Below are 13,808 nucleotides of genomic sequence, written 5' to 3'. Positions count from 1 at the left end.
ATGTGGGGGGGGGGGAGTAGGAAGAGAAGTAATTTAACCTGTATGGGTATTCCTGCAACCGTTCTTTATATGTTTTACTCTCCAACCCCCTTCATCCTCTTTGTTGCTCTTCTCTGCGTTCTTTCCAGAATCTCAACATCTTTTTTACATCCTGGTGACCAAAACTGGATGCAGTATTCCAAGTGTGGCCTTACCAAGGCATTGTAAAGTGGTATTAATATTTCACGTGATCTTGATTCTATCCCTTTGTTAATGCAGCCTAATATGTGTTAGCCTTGCTGAGTGGATTGCTTATGTAATCAAAAAGTATAAATGTGAGGATTTATTGTCACTCTGGGCTTCCTCTCTTTTAGAGGGGCCCGTTTTTCTTCCGCTGAATAAACACATAAGCTTAAAGGCAACTTCTGATTTCTTGCATTTGTTACCAAGCCACACTTCAGATCCTGCATAACATTTTAGGCGAGCCAGCCAGGAGAAGTGCTTGGTCTTAGGAAGGCTCAGGAAAGGGGTATGCATCCAGCAGGCTCTGGGATTTCCTGGAGATGCCCCCATTCTTGAATCTTCACTGGGTTTCTAAACAAGGGTTTGAAAAGCCAGAACTTTTTTTGTTGCTTTTTACTTGGTTCCTGCTGAGCCAGCGTATCTCTGTTCCTCAGCTCCCAGTGAGTGCCTTATTCAGCTGCAGGGAACCGCTCCCACCTTGCACTGTCTCTCTTCACCATTTTGATTTTCACTCTAAAATATCTGGCCTATGCAGCTTATTTCTTGGTTTTTGGGGGGAGGGGGAGGAGTGTGTATGGGGATCTAGGAATGTCATAGGAGGCAAAATGCAAGCCTTCCAGAACATATCCAATACACGGTAACCTTCCTATCCAAAACCTATTTGAGATTCAGCTGGGATTGCCATAAACTGGTATAAAATGGGATTGAATTCTAATGTGTTTGGGCAGCTAAATTCTTCCTGTTGTTTGGAGACACAGAATTTATAAGAAACACAAGTATAGAAACTCCAGCACCATAAATGCAATTAGAAGGAGAACTGGAGGAAGGGAGAGATTCTGCTGTTTTTTTCCAAAATGGGGAACTGGATCCCAGTACATCTGCTTCTTCAGTTTCTGTCTTACTAACCATGTTGAGAGTAATGTGGGAATCCAAGATAAACAAATAACTCAAGGACGCAAATATGTTCAAACTACCTTCCTCATCCTATTTTCCACAGTAACAACACTTTGATGTGGGTTGGACTGAGAGAGAAGGACTGGTCCAAAGTTACCCAGATGGTTTTTCATGCCTAAGGCAGAACTAGATCTCACCCTCTCCTTGTCATTGAGCGAAAGTCATCTGGATGGCTTTCATGCCTAAAGTGGGATTAGAACTCTCCTTCTCCTTGTGATTGGTCCAAAATCACCCAGCTGGATTTCATGTCTAAGTTGGAACTAGAATTTAAAATCTCCTGGTGACTGGCTCAAAGTCCCACTGACATTTTTATGCCTAAAGTAATGTCACCTATGAGTTGATCTCCATTCACATGGACACATCTGTGTCTTTTATTTGGTGAAATATGGAAATGATTTGCTATTGCTTTATTTTGGGTTGTTTTCCCAACTCTTTCAACTTCCCAGATTAGCTGATATCACATAGATGTGTATACAATGTTCAGATGGTGGTAATAAAAGAGCCAATTGAGAGAAGCTTAATGGAAAAGCTGAAGGCTTCAGATAAGCCAAAGTAGAAATTCAAGTTATTATGTAGGGCTTGCTAATTTTTTAAAATTACTTTGACATTGCTAGCCTTCCTTACAGTAATTGAATAATTACACGGTAATTACCCACTTGCAGATTCTTCCTCTTCAAACTGAGACTGAATTACTGTCTCACCATAATTTCGGGAGCTTGAATTGTGAATAAAATTTGTGAGTTGAAAAAGATGCTATTGAAAGAAGCTGTTGTCGTCTAATCTAATGGAAAATATAAAGCATACCTCTGTTTTTGAAGTGAAGCATTTTGGATTTAATATAAATTATTCTTGTATTCTGCAGGAACAAGGAGATCTAACCAAACGTATTGTGTCTAGTTTCCTGGAACAATAGTAAGGGGGCACAGGTGGTCCTCTACTTACAACTGTAAAATTGAATCTGGAATTGCAATCATAAGTTGTGTCTGTTATTAGAATAGAATAGAGCTGGAAGGGACCTTGGAGGTCTTCTAGTCCAACCCCTTCCTCAAGCAGGAGAACCTATACCATCTCAGACAAGTGACTGTCTAGTCCAGTGATGGCGAACCTTTTAGAGACTAAGTGCCCAAACTGCAACCCAAAACCCACTTATTTATCACAAAGTGCCAGGGCCGCATCAGCATTGTGGTGCCCTCGGGGAGGGGGGCAAGGAGGTGCCTCTGAGTGCCGCCTCTGGTACGGAAAAACCAGGGGTGCAAAAATGGGCCACTGTGCTGCAAGGTGCAAAAATGGCTGCTGCCGCGTCGCAGGGTGCAGATACAAGGCGCTGCACCACGCAAGAATGGGGCAGGGCTAGCGAGTATCATGCAGGCACGAGCCCCGCCCCATTTGCAGCGTGTGTGTGCTCGCGGCCCCGTATGTGCATGCATGCATGTAAAATGCTTCCCCCTCCCTTTTCTTCCAGTCCACCAATCGACAATGGTTGGTGACCTCTGCTCTACCACCTCTACTCAAGCTTGCTAGTCGACCACTTCGCCTCCGTTGTGCTGGGTGGGGCTCCTGCTCCGGGCGGCGGTGGCAGCCTGATGGACCTGCTGCTGATGGCGGTGGCGCGCATGCCAACAGAGAGGGCTCTGAGTGCTGCCTCTGGCACCCGTGCCATAGGTTCGCCACCGTTGGTCTAGTCTCTTAAAAACCTCCAATGATAGAGCACCCACGATTTCTGAAGGCAAGCTGTTCCACTGGTTAATTGTCCTCACTGTTAGGAATTTATCAAGTGGATCATCATATGACTGACCCAACTTGACAACATTGCTAAGTATATATGTGGTCATTAAACACCATGGTTGTTAAGTGGACCCATTGTCCTCAATGGGAAGTTCTTTGCCAGAAATTGGAAGTAATTGGCAGTTTCCCGCAAAAAAACATAGTAAATTGTGGTCATATGGCTGCAGAAATGTGCAGCAAATGTGCAATCACGAGAGCAGGGATGGGGGGCCCAGATGTTGGAACTTTGAATCTAGATGATCGGTATCTTTTGGGGGAGTCCATCATAACTCTGTACAGTGTTAAGCAACCAGTCGTAAGCTGAGGACTATCTGTAGAGATTAGATAATAGGAACCGTTGAAGTGTTTGCTTCTCACTTCTACATGTTTCATAATAATTGTTCCGAGATAATGAGAGATAGCACTCATCTTTATGTAACTGCAACCTGTGGAAAAAAATATTAATATCTGTATTGGTTCATATATCGGATTGCACCAAGAGGTATTTCTCTAGCAAAACACAGCTCTTGACTAGCTATAAAGAGGATTTTTTTTAAAAAAAAAAACTCAGTCTAAAAGCCACATCTCTGTCCTTCATTTTTTGCAGGTTGAGCGTCAGCCAAAATGGGAGCACAGCAAATATATGTACATCTACTTTGTGATTTTCATCATCTTTGGCTCTTTTTTCACTCTGAATCTTTTTGTGGGGGTCATTATTGACAATTTTAATCAACAAAAGAAAAAGATAAGTATCCACGTTTCTTGTCTTGCTTTATGCTCGCTGAATGGGAAAGTAAATCTCAAGAGTTAGTAGGGTGCCACGCTTAACTGACCTTCTGTAGGTGGAAAGTCTCAAGAACTCAGTTTATATTCATTTTTTTATCCTGCTAGCAGAAAGGAACTTAGTTTTTTATATACAGTACATGCAGGTTCTTCCTCCACAGTTTTGCAATAAGTTTTGGAAAATGCTCAGTTTTCTGTGAATATCAGAGGAGAAAATCTTTTCAGTTTTATTCTCTTTTGGGGGGGCAGGGATGGGGCAAATGGGAAAATTTCAGTTCTATTGTAGAGCAGTAAAATTGGGACAGGTATATTAGGAGGCAAACTCTATTGGGATGAAAACATTTTCATGTTTTTAATTCTTAGTTCTCGAAATAGCAAGTCTGGAGCAATGAACAACTTAGCTTTAGGACAACTTAAGGATTTCAATATGGTCAGCAAAGAGTCTTTAATTTGTTTGTAATAATTCAGCATGAACTTCAGAAGAAAGGAAAGATGAGTGATGTTTCAAAAATAGATTGTTGGCTTTGAAACAATGCAAAATGCACTGTCAGTAGTATTTGTTGTGTTTTCTCCTTGTACTTTGGTGGACAAGACATCTTTATGACGGAAGAACAAAAAAAGTACTATAATGCTATGAAAAAACTGGGATCAAAGAAGCCTCAAAAGCCTATACCAAGGCCAACGGTAAGAATACCCTCCAAAGGATTACCGTTAGAATACGCTTGCAAAAATGAATAAGGCTGCCCACTTCAAATCAATCTACTTTATCTGAAATGGTATAGGTTCTCCTGCTTGAGTAAGGGGTCTAAAACATATAAGGAATGGTTGCTGGAATTGGGTATGTCTAGTTTAATGAAGAGAAGGACGAGGGGGGACATGATAGCAGTGTTCCAATATCTCAGGGGCTGCCACAAAGAAGAGGGAGTCAGGCTCTTCTCCAAAGCACCTGAAGGCAGGACAAAAAGCAACAGATGGAAACTAGTCAAGGAGAGAAGCAACTTAGAACTAAGGAGAAACTTCCTGACAGTGAGAACAATTAACCAGTGGAACAACCTGCCTCCAGAAGTGGTGAATGCTCCAACACTGGAAGTTTTTAAGAAGAGACTGGACAGCCATTTGTCCGAAATGGTATAGGGTTTCCTGCCTGAGCAGGGGGTTGGACTCGATGACCTCCAAGGTCCCTTCCAACTTTATTATTATTATTATTATTGTTGTTGTTGTTGTTGTTGTTGTTGTTGTTGTTGTTGTTGTTGTTGTTGGACTCGATGACCTCCAAGGTCCCTTCCAACTTTATTATTATTATTATTATTATTATTATTATTATTATTATTATTGTTGTTGTTGTTGTTGTTGTTATTATTATTGTTATTATTGTTGTTATTATTATTGTTGTTATTATTATTCATATTTAATGGACTGTAGATATATATTTTAAATACTTTTTTTATTAATTATCATTATAAGATAAAAATATAGAAGAAATATAAGTTAGCAAAATAAGAAAAGGAAAGAGAAAGGGGCGAGGAGAGAGAGAAAAAAATGATTCCTGAGGGTTTTTGTAGTTTTTTTTTGGTGCAGTAGATTACAAAGATAATGCAACCTCAACCTTTTGCTTTACATTTCACAAAATTTTGAAGACGTTTCTATAATCACAAAATCCTAAGCCTTAAAACCTCAAATCAGTGCAGCTCACACAGCATAGACATTACATGGGCAAACCTAGATGCCCCTGCTGTGAAAGTTAAAGTTTCTGGGTAGTCTTCAAGGACAGCCCCACGTAGAGCGCATTGCAGTAATCTAGATGGGAAGTAAAGAATGAATCTTAGGGTTAAGATGATACATTAGAAGTGGCAGCAATTTCAGTACAAACAGGATAATCAAGTTTATCATCAGCAAGCAAATTAATAATAATAATACTAATAATACTAATAATACTAATAATACTAATAATACTAATAATACTAATAATACTAATAATAATACTAATAATAATTTATTATTATTATTATTATTATTATTATTATTATTATTATTATTATTATTATTATTATTATTTCAACCTTCCCTGGAACCTCCAGTAGCTCAGGTTGGGGGACGAGTCCGTCCTTTGGGATATGGTAAAGTCTGTTTACCGACAGGTCAGAGAAGAATTTTTGAAGGTCACAACCTCGTAAGTGTCGAACTGGAGGCAGATTGTTCCACTGATTAATTGTTCTAACTGTCAGGAAGTTTCTCCTTAGTTCTAGGTTGCTTCTCTCCTTGATCAGTTTCCACCCGTTGCTCCTTGTCCTGCCTTCAGGCGCTTTGGAGAATAGCTTGACTCCCTCTTCTTTGGGGCAGCCCCTGAGATATTGGAACACTGCTATCATGTCTCCCCTCGTCCTTCTCTTCGTTAAACTAGACATACCCAATTCCAGCAACCGTTCCTTATATGCTTTAGCCTCCAGTCCCCTAATCTTTGTTGCTCTTCTCTGCACTCTTTCTAGAGTCTCAGCATCTTTTTTACATCGTGGTGACCAAAACTGGATGCAGTATTCCAAGTGTGGCCTTACCAAGGCATTGTAAAGTGCCTTAGTAATTCAGGAGACATTTTTCCAGGGCTGCAGTTTGATTTGCCCTAACGAAGAGCAGTGGTTTTTTTTTCCCCTTTTGCATCATAACAGGTAGTCCTCGAGAAACAAATTTCATTTAGTGACAGTTCGAAGTTACAACGGCACTTAAAAAAGTAATTTATGATCATTTTTCACACTTACAACTGCTGCAGCATCCCCATGGTCATATGTTCAAAATTCAGATGCATGGCAACTGGGTCATATTTATAACGGTTGCAGCATGTTGGGGTCACGTGATCCCATTTGCGACTGTGGGAAGTTAACCCAGAGAAGGAAATATTAAAAAGGCAGAAAAAAATATTGTTCACCAAAAGGATTTTTAAAAGCATTTTTTGAAATCGTCTTTGGTTTGGACCGGAGTAGAGAAACGGGTCCCGTCATCGATCAGAATATGTATACGTCTACACCTTGGTAGTCCTTCAAACCTCGGTCCCTAGAGTTCTGTTTTCAAGCTCTTAAGAGTCATTAGCCCCATCACCTGGGAAGCAGGATATGATAATGGGATTAAACCACAGATATCAAGGCCTAGAAAAACACACAGAAATAGCCTCAAAGTTCATGCCACAGGAACAGGAAACTACTCCAAGCAGGGCTGGGAGGGGGTATAAAAAGGCCTTCTACCCATGTGCTCGCTCTCTTTCTTCTCCTCTGCTGCTTCTTGCAAGGACCATCTGTCTTCTGCAATAAACTGTAACCCTCTTCCCAAAGCAGTCGCCATGTTTGCTTATTTATTCCCGGCTTGGATGAACCAGGATTAAGACTTACTTCTAACACGACCTTCTGACAAGCAAAGTCAATGGGGAAGCCAGATTCACTTAACAACCGTGTGACTAATTTAAGAACTGCAGTGATTCACTTAAAAATTGTGACAAGAAAGGTCGTAAAATGGGGCAAAACTCACTTAATAAATATTTCCCTTAGCAATAGCAATGTTGGGCTCAGTTGTGGTCAGAAGTCGAGGACTACCTGTATAGAACTGTCCTTTGTTACACAGATAAGAAAATAACACTAGAAGCACCAAGAGTTTATTTCCTGATTGTATTCATTTGTAACATAAATTATTGGGGGTCGGTTTTGGAAAATAATGAGTACAGCTGTGCTTGCTTTGGAAAGAATATGAAAAACATGTTTTGGGTATTCCACAAACCACAGAGGGCCTGTGCTATCATTAAAGCATTTTCAGCATGAGCCAAAACAAAAGTTTCAACTGCTTTAAAAGTTGCATTGATTTTAATGAGCAGAGTCATTAAAGTAGTCACAACTATTTTTTGTTCTGCGAGACTGAAAAATAAAAGACTATTCTAAAGAAAGGTAGAAAGGTGCTTTGTATGATTTGGGTTTGTGCAAAGTCCAATGCACTTTTTTCCAAATGTATTTCTGGTGTGCACTGCCCTATTCCAAGCTAATCTGTGGAGACCTTGGTGCTTGGTTGTTTGCCTGAAGACATTACATTACCCAACTAGATAACATCATCAAATATCTGCAAGTAAACAACCAAGGACCCCAAGCACCAAGGACCCCGCAGTTGTCGTCTTCTTCTTCTTCTTCTTCTTCTTCTTCTTCTTCTTCTTCTTCTTCTTCTTCTTCTTCTTCTTCTTCTTCTTCTTCTTCTTCTTCTTCTTCTTCTTCTTCTTCTTCTTCTTCTTCTTCTTCTTCTTCTTCTTCTTCTTCTTCTTCTTCCCCTTCTTCTTCTTCTTCTTCCCCTTCTTCTCCTCCTCCTCCTCCTCTTCCTCCTCCTCCCTGCAAAACCCCACTCCTTTCTACCACTGATGATATTATCTAGTTGGGTCATAAAATGTCTGTAAAAAACCCAACCCAAACTCAGAGAGCACCAAGGCTTCCACAGTTCAACCCCTGAGCTTCAGAGATTCTCTTCTGTTGATAATACATTAAATTCTGAGCAAGGTTGCTTCTCTTCTTGCCTCTAGAACAAGTACCAAGGCTTCCTTTTTGATATTGTGACTCACCAAGCGTTCGATATTGCCATCATGACTCTCATCTGCCTTAATATGGTCACAATGATGGTGGAGGCGGACGACCAGTCTCAGGAGAAGATCTATGTGCTGAACAAGATTAACATCCTCTTTATCACTCTGTTCACAACTGAGTGTGTCCTGAAGCTGGTGGCCTTGAGACATTACTATTTTATCAATGGATGGAATATTTTTGATCTGGTGGTTGTGATCATGTCAATTGTAGGTAGGTTGATCTTACTGGGGTTTTTTTGTTTTTTGCTTTTTTTGCATGCCAGCTAGAATGCTAAGCGTGGTAGAATGGCTGTCTCGGCTCTCGAAGATGAAAAGTTTTGGGAGGGATATTATGGGATATGGGCTACATGATCAGGAAGGTTTTGATGTGTTTGAGCAACGTGGTGGAACTAAGGTAACATACAACTGACAATCTTTGCTAGCGTGGCGAGTTTCTAGCTGTTTCAGAACTGTTAGTGAGACCATTAAAAGTCGTTGGCGCTGTTTGAAATTGTTCTGCCAGCAGCAAGATCTGACTGCTAGCCCAGCAATGGATTCTATTGCAAATCAGGGCTGTTTCCAAAGGAGGCAGAGGAGGAGAGGTCCCGGGGCTTATGGGGTGAAGGAACTGGATGAGACTGTCGGCAGGCCCAGAGGAAGGGAGAGAGGCTTTTGGAGGAGTTGATGGTGGCGGCAGTGTTCTCCAGGGGCGAAAAGAAGCGAGGCCTCTTTAAGGAAAAGGTGGAAGAGACAGGATCAGAAAAAGGAAAGGAGGCGAGGCTGTCGTGCAGGAATACAAGCTAATTTGAGGCCTAATTCACATGGAGCTCCATTTCCATCTGTCCTGTTTGCCATCGTTCGCTCCCTAGAGACTAAAATGGACGATCTGAAACTTGAGCTGGCCACGAACAAGGAGTGTATATCGGAGGTGGTGACCCTTTGAGAGCTGTATGCAACAAAATTTCATTTTGATGTACGCTGATTGGTGTACATTCAAAGTGACAATAAAGTTATCTATCAATATCAATAGAATCAAGCACTAAAAACCTTTGAAGTCCCCTGCTAAATTGTGCCTACTGAAATTAGGGGTGTCAAGAGTTAAAGAAACACCTCTATTGCACCTCTTCACTGGACACCATAAGCCATATACCTACAAATGCATTTTGATGTCCACTTCTCTCCAAAAGAGACAGGAGACAGTAGCACTTGGTGCTGTGGTCCAAACCCTGCAAAGACTTCTCCAAAGATCCAAAGATGTCCCCAACGCTTAGTCAAAGGAAGCAGATGAGGCTCCCCATTAGTGGTAGAACTGGGATGACCTTCTATGGCTGGGGTCTTCAAACTCGGCCCTTTAATGACTCATGGACCTCAGCTCCCAGAATTCCTCAGCCAGCATGTCTGGCTGAGGAATTCTGGGAGTTGAAGTCCATGAGTCATAAAAGGGCTGAGTTTGAAGATCCCTGTTCTATGGGATCAGATGCGGTTTTGGTCTTGTTAGTATTTGCACAAGAGACTTCTCAGTGTTGTAGGTTACACTGGAAATAGATAGATAGATAGATAGATAGATAGATAGATAGATAGATAGATAGATAGATAGATAGATAGATAGATAGGTAGGTAGGTAGGTAGGTAGGTAGGTAGGTAGGTAGGTAGGTAGGTAGACAGACAGACAGACAGACAGACAGACAGACAGACAGACAGACAGACAGACAGACAGATAGATAGATAGATAGATAGATAGATAGATAGATAAAAAATCTCTCTCACACACACACACACACAGAGAGAGAGAGAGAGAGAGAGAGAGAGAGATGTAGGGAGGGAGGGAGGAAGAGACAGAGACAGGGATAGAGAGAAAGAGAGAGAGATTCTGGAGGAAAGTAGTAGCAAATTATTTATATTGCTTCAAAGAAACTACATGGATTTGTGCATGAAATGACTGGAATCAAGCTTGACTTAATTTATATGATTTACGTAGTAATTCTAGAACGACTATGGGCGGCTCACAGCAATATCAAGAGAATAAAATACATTATGAATAAGAAGAGAAAAAGAGATGCTAAATAGAGGGCAAGTATAGAAAACAAAATGGCCAATCAGGGAACGCAGTTTGTAAAGACACAAGTTTTAGCCGGGAGGGAGAATTGAAAGACTGAAGGAGAGGTTGCCCTGATCACATCAGGGCTCCAATGGTGCCAAGAAATTTTGGCCAGAGGCCCTGGAAGGAAGAGAGCAGCAGAAAGGTAGAGAATCATGGTCCTCCTTCATTGGGGGGAAAGCAACGTATCATTCAGATCCACATGTGTTGTGTGACCTGTCAGGGGTTGTGTTCTCTGAGAGGACTAGGGATGATTATCTTACCAAGGGACTTTAAAAGTGCACAATTTTAGCAGTATAGATTCATTAAACATCACGTGGCTTTTAAAGAAAATTGCTTTGGTTTTAAAAGTTGTACAGTATTTCTAAAGTATCCAGGTGTTTTTAATACCTCTATCAACATTTCCATGGAAACACCATGGAGAGCTTTCTTTCTTTCTTTCTTTCTTTCTTTCTTTCTTTCTTTCTTTCTTTCTTTCTTTCTTTCTTTCTTTCTCTCTCTCTTTCTCTCTCACTTTCTTTCTCTCTTTTCTTTCCTTCTCTCTCCTTTCTTTCATTCTGTCTTTCTCTGTCTTTTTTTCTTTCTCTTTCTTTCTTTCTTTCTTTCTCTCTCTCTCTTTCTCTTTCTTTCTTTCTCTCTTTCTCTTTCTTTGTCTTTTTTTCCTTCTCTCTCTTTCTCTCTCCTTTTCTCTCTCCTCTTTCTTTCTTTCTTTCTTTCTTTCCTTCTCTCTCTTCTTTCTTTCTTTCTTTCTTTCTTTCTCTCTCTCTCTCCCTTCCTTCCTTCCTTCCTTCCTTCCTTTCCTTCCTTCCTTCCTTCCTTCCTTCCTTCCTTCCTTCCTTCCTTCCTTCTTTCTTTCTTTCTTTCCTTCCTTCCTTCTTTCCCTATGTCCACACACCCACTGAGGAAGAATCTGATCCCTTCTGTTTTCCTTTCAGGTAATGTGCTGTCTGGGATTGTAGTCTCTTTCTCGCCCACGCTTTTCCGGGTGATCCGTTTAGTACGGATTGGACGAATCCTTCGGCTTATTCGATCCGCTCGAGGAATCCGGACCCTCCTTTTTGCCCTGATGATGTCTCTCCCTGCTCTGTTCAACATCGGCCTCCTGCTTTTTCTGGTGATGTTCATTTATGCCATTTTTGGCATGGCCAACTTCGCATACGTTGTCAGAGAAGCTGGGATTGATGACCTGTTTAACTTTGAAACCTTTGGGAATAGCATGCTCTGCCTCTTCCAGATCACCACCTCTGCTGGCTGGGATGGGCTCCTCAGCCCCATTTTGAACACCGGACCGCCATTTTGTAATCCAAAGCTCAACGTTCCTTCGACGTCTTCTAGAGGAGATTGTGGAAACCCTGCAATGGGGATCATCTTCTTCGTGACTTACATCATTATATCTTTCCTCATTGTGGTGAACATGTACATCGCTATCATTCTGGAGAACTTCAACGTAGCCACAGAAGAAAGCACCGAGCCTTTAGGGGACGACGACTTTGAAATATTTTACGAGGTATGGGAGAAGTTTGACCCCAAGGCAACCCAGTTTATTTCATATTCCGAGCTGTCCGACTTTGCACACGCTTTAGTGGATCCCTTGCGCATCCCTAAGCCAAACAGACTTGAGTTGATCGCAATGGATCTGCCCATGGTCAGTGAAGACAGAATCCACTGCTTGGACATTCTCTTTGCTTTCACCAAAAGGGTTCTGGGGGACTCTGGAGAGATGGACATACTCAAGCAACAGATGGAGGAAAAGTTCATGGCTGCTAACCCATCCAGGGCTTCCCACGAACCAATCACCACCACCCTCCGACGTAAGTATGAGGAAGCTTCAGCTATGGTCATCCAGAGAGCCTTTCGAAGTCACTTGCTTCAACGTTCCCTGAAGCAGGCCTCCTTCTTACATCGTCACCAAAACTCTGATGGTGACATCCTGGAAGAGGATGCTCCAGAAAAGGGAGGCCTCATTGCCCTTTTGATGAATGAAACTTATATCCGACACATGGGAGAGTCTCAAACGCCATCCTTGGAGTCTATCCCTCCCTCTTACCACAGTGTGGCAGGAGACCAGGAGGGTGATGGTGAAGACCACGAGGGAGGGAGTGAACAGAAAACGGCAGAATCTTCTAAGAGTGACAGACGTAGAGGGGGTCAACTGTTTCCTGACAAAGACAAGAAATCCAATGTTTAAACAAGGACCCCTGAGCATAGTATTAAAATAAAGATAAGGTGGAACACATACTGAGAAGAACTCGTAGTTATCTTAGTTATCTAAGAGTTGTTTATCTAACATGAAAACATTTAATATTTTTGACCATGTTAGGTTTCTGGAAGTATGATAGCAAGATGTTACAAACCGTATTTCTAATTGATCTATTGGGAATCTGGTGGTCAAGCTGAGATTATAATTTCCTGGCTACCACTGAACTAAAATTCAGATTCTTTAGTTCAGTTCAGCATGGATCAGGCTGGCAATCATAGAACTTTCTCAAATGTTTTAATTTCTGATCAGCTTCCGACTCATAGTTATGACTCTCTGGAACTCCTAACCAAGTTCTGATACAGAAAGACACAAGCTATGACTATCATAACCACCTTTGGACACCTGAGTTCTACACACAGTTTTGAACATATAGTTCCCCATACTTTTTTTTGTCTTCAGTGAAAAAAAAAATCTCTTAGCCGGGTCTTTTGACAACAAGAAAACTTCTCAATTCTCAGTGTCCTTCTTTTGCATCTATTTGTGGTAACTATGTGGTCAGATGGACAGCTAATAAATTCTGCCAATAAAATAAATAAATTTGGGAAAAGGCACACTTATGAAAGAGAAATCTCCGGGAAGACAACTAAAGTCAGCCAGATTGCTGCCCTGGAAGGCTTTTATCTCAGAATGAGTCTAAAAGAGTAATCTTTCGAACTGAAATGAAATAATTTTGAATGGAGTCAGCAAAGGACAGACAGACTTGCCATTTATTTACAGACTCCCATTTACCGGTTATGCAATGCTGCAGCCTAATTGCTGATTTAAAATTGATATGTAAAATGCTGTCATTATTATTGCTGCTCTGATCATTTTCATTTTATATGGGTAATAAAATGTAACAGCTCTTTACAGAACAGCAAATATCAATCAATGATAATTAACTTCCCCAGGCACATTTTAATTTTAGTGTTCTCCTTTTATGACCAATATAGATTGCATGATTTTACTGACGGGATACTTCTACTGGAAATGACAAATATACAGGCTAATATGGCAAACGTATCTTAAATCATCATGGCATGTATATCAAGTATTGTAGCCATGTTACTGCCATTGCTATGAAACAATAAACATACCAACAATCAAACTTGTATTGTGTAGCCAAAACTAACTCTCCAGAAGCATTTTGTAGCAGTCAATAGCTTTTT

At 41.0% G+C, this 13,808-nt stretch overlaps 1 protein-coding gene across 1 annotated transcript in view; it reads left to right on the top strand.

The window, feature by feature from the left end:
- Nucleotides 1-12,588, top strand: part of LOC107303297 (sodium channel protein type 5 subunit alpha-like) — a 62,485-nt gene extending 49,897 nt beyond the window's left edge. The window contains exons 24-27 of the mRNA XM_015832514.1: nucleotides 3,548-3,685; nucleotides 4,303-4,407; nucleotides 8,264-8,534; nucleotides 11,336-12,588. Coding sequence (XP_015688000.1) covers nucleotides 3,548-3,685; nucleotides 4,303-4,407; nucleotides 8,264-8,534; nucleotides 11,336-12,588 — 1,767 coding nt within the window. The remainder of the gene's footprint in view (nucleotides 1-3,547; nucleotides 3,686-4,302; nucleotides 4,408-8,263; nucleotides 8,535-11,335) is intronic.
- Nucleotides 12,589-13,808: the final 1,220 nt, after the last annotated feature.

The sequence above is a fragment of the Protobothrops mucrosquamatus genome, unplaced genomic scaffold, assembly GCF_001527695.2.
Source record: "Protobothrops mucrosquamatus isolate PMUCROS unplaced genomic scaffold, P.Mucros_1.0 scaffold5, whole genome shotgun sequence".
Lineage (NCBI taxonomy): Eukaryota > Metazoa > Chordata > Lepidosauria > Squamata > Viperidae > Protobothrops > Protobothrops mucrosquamatus.
The sequence above is the reverse complement of the archived record's forward strand: the minus strand, read 5'-3'. Positions and strand labels throughout refer to the sequence as shown.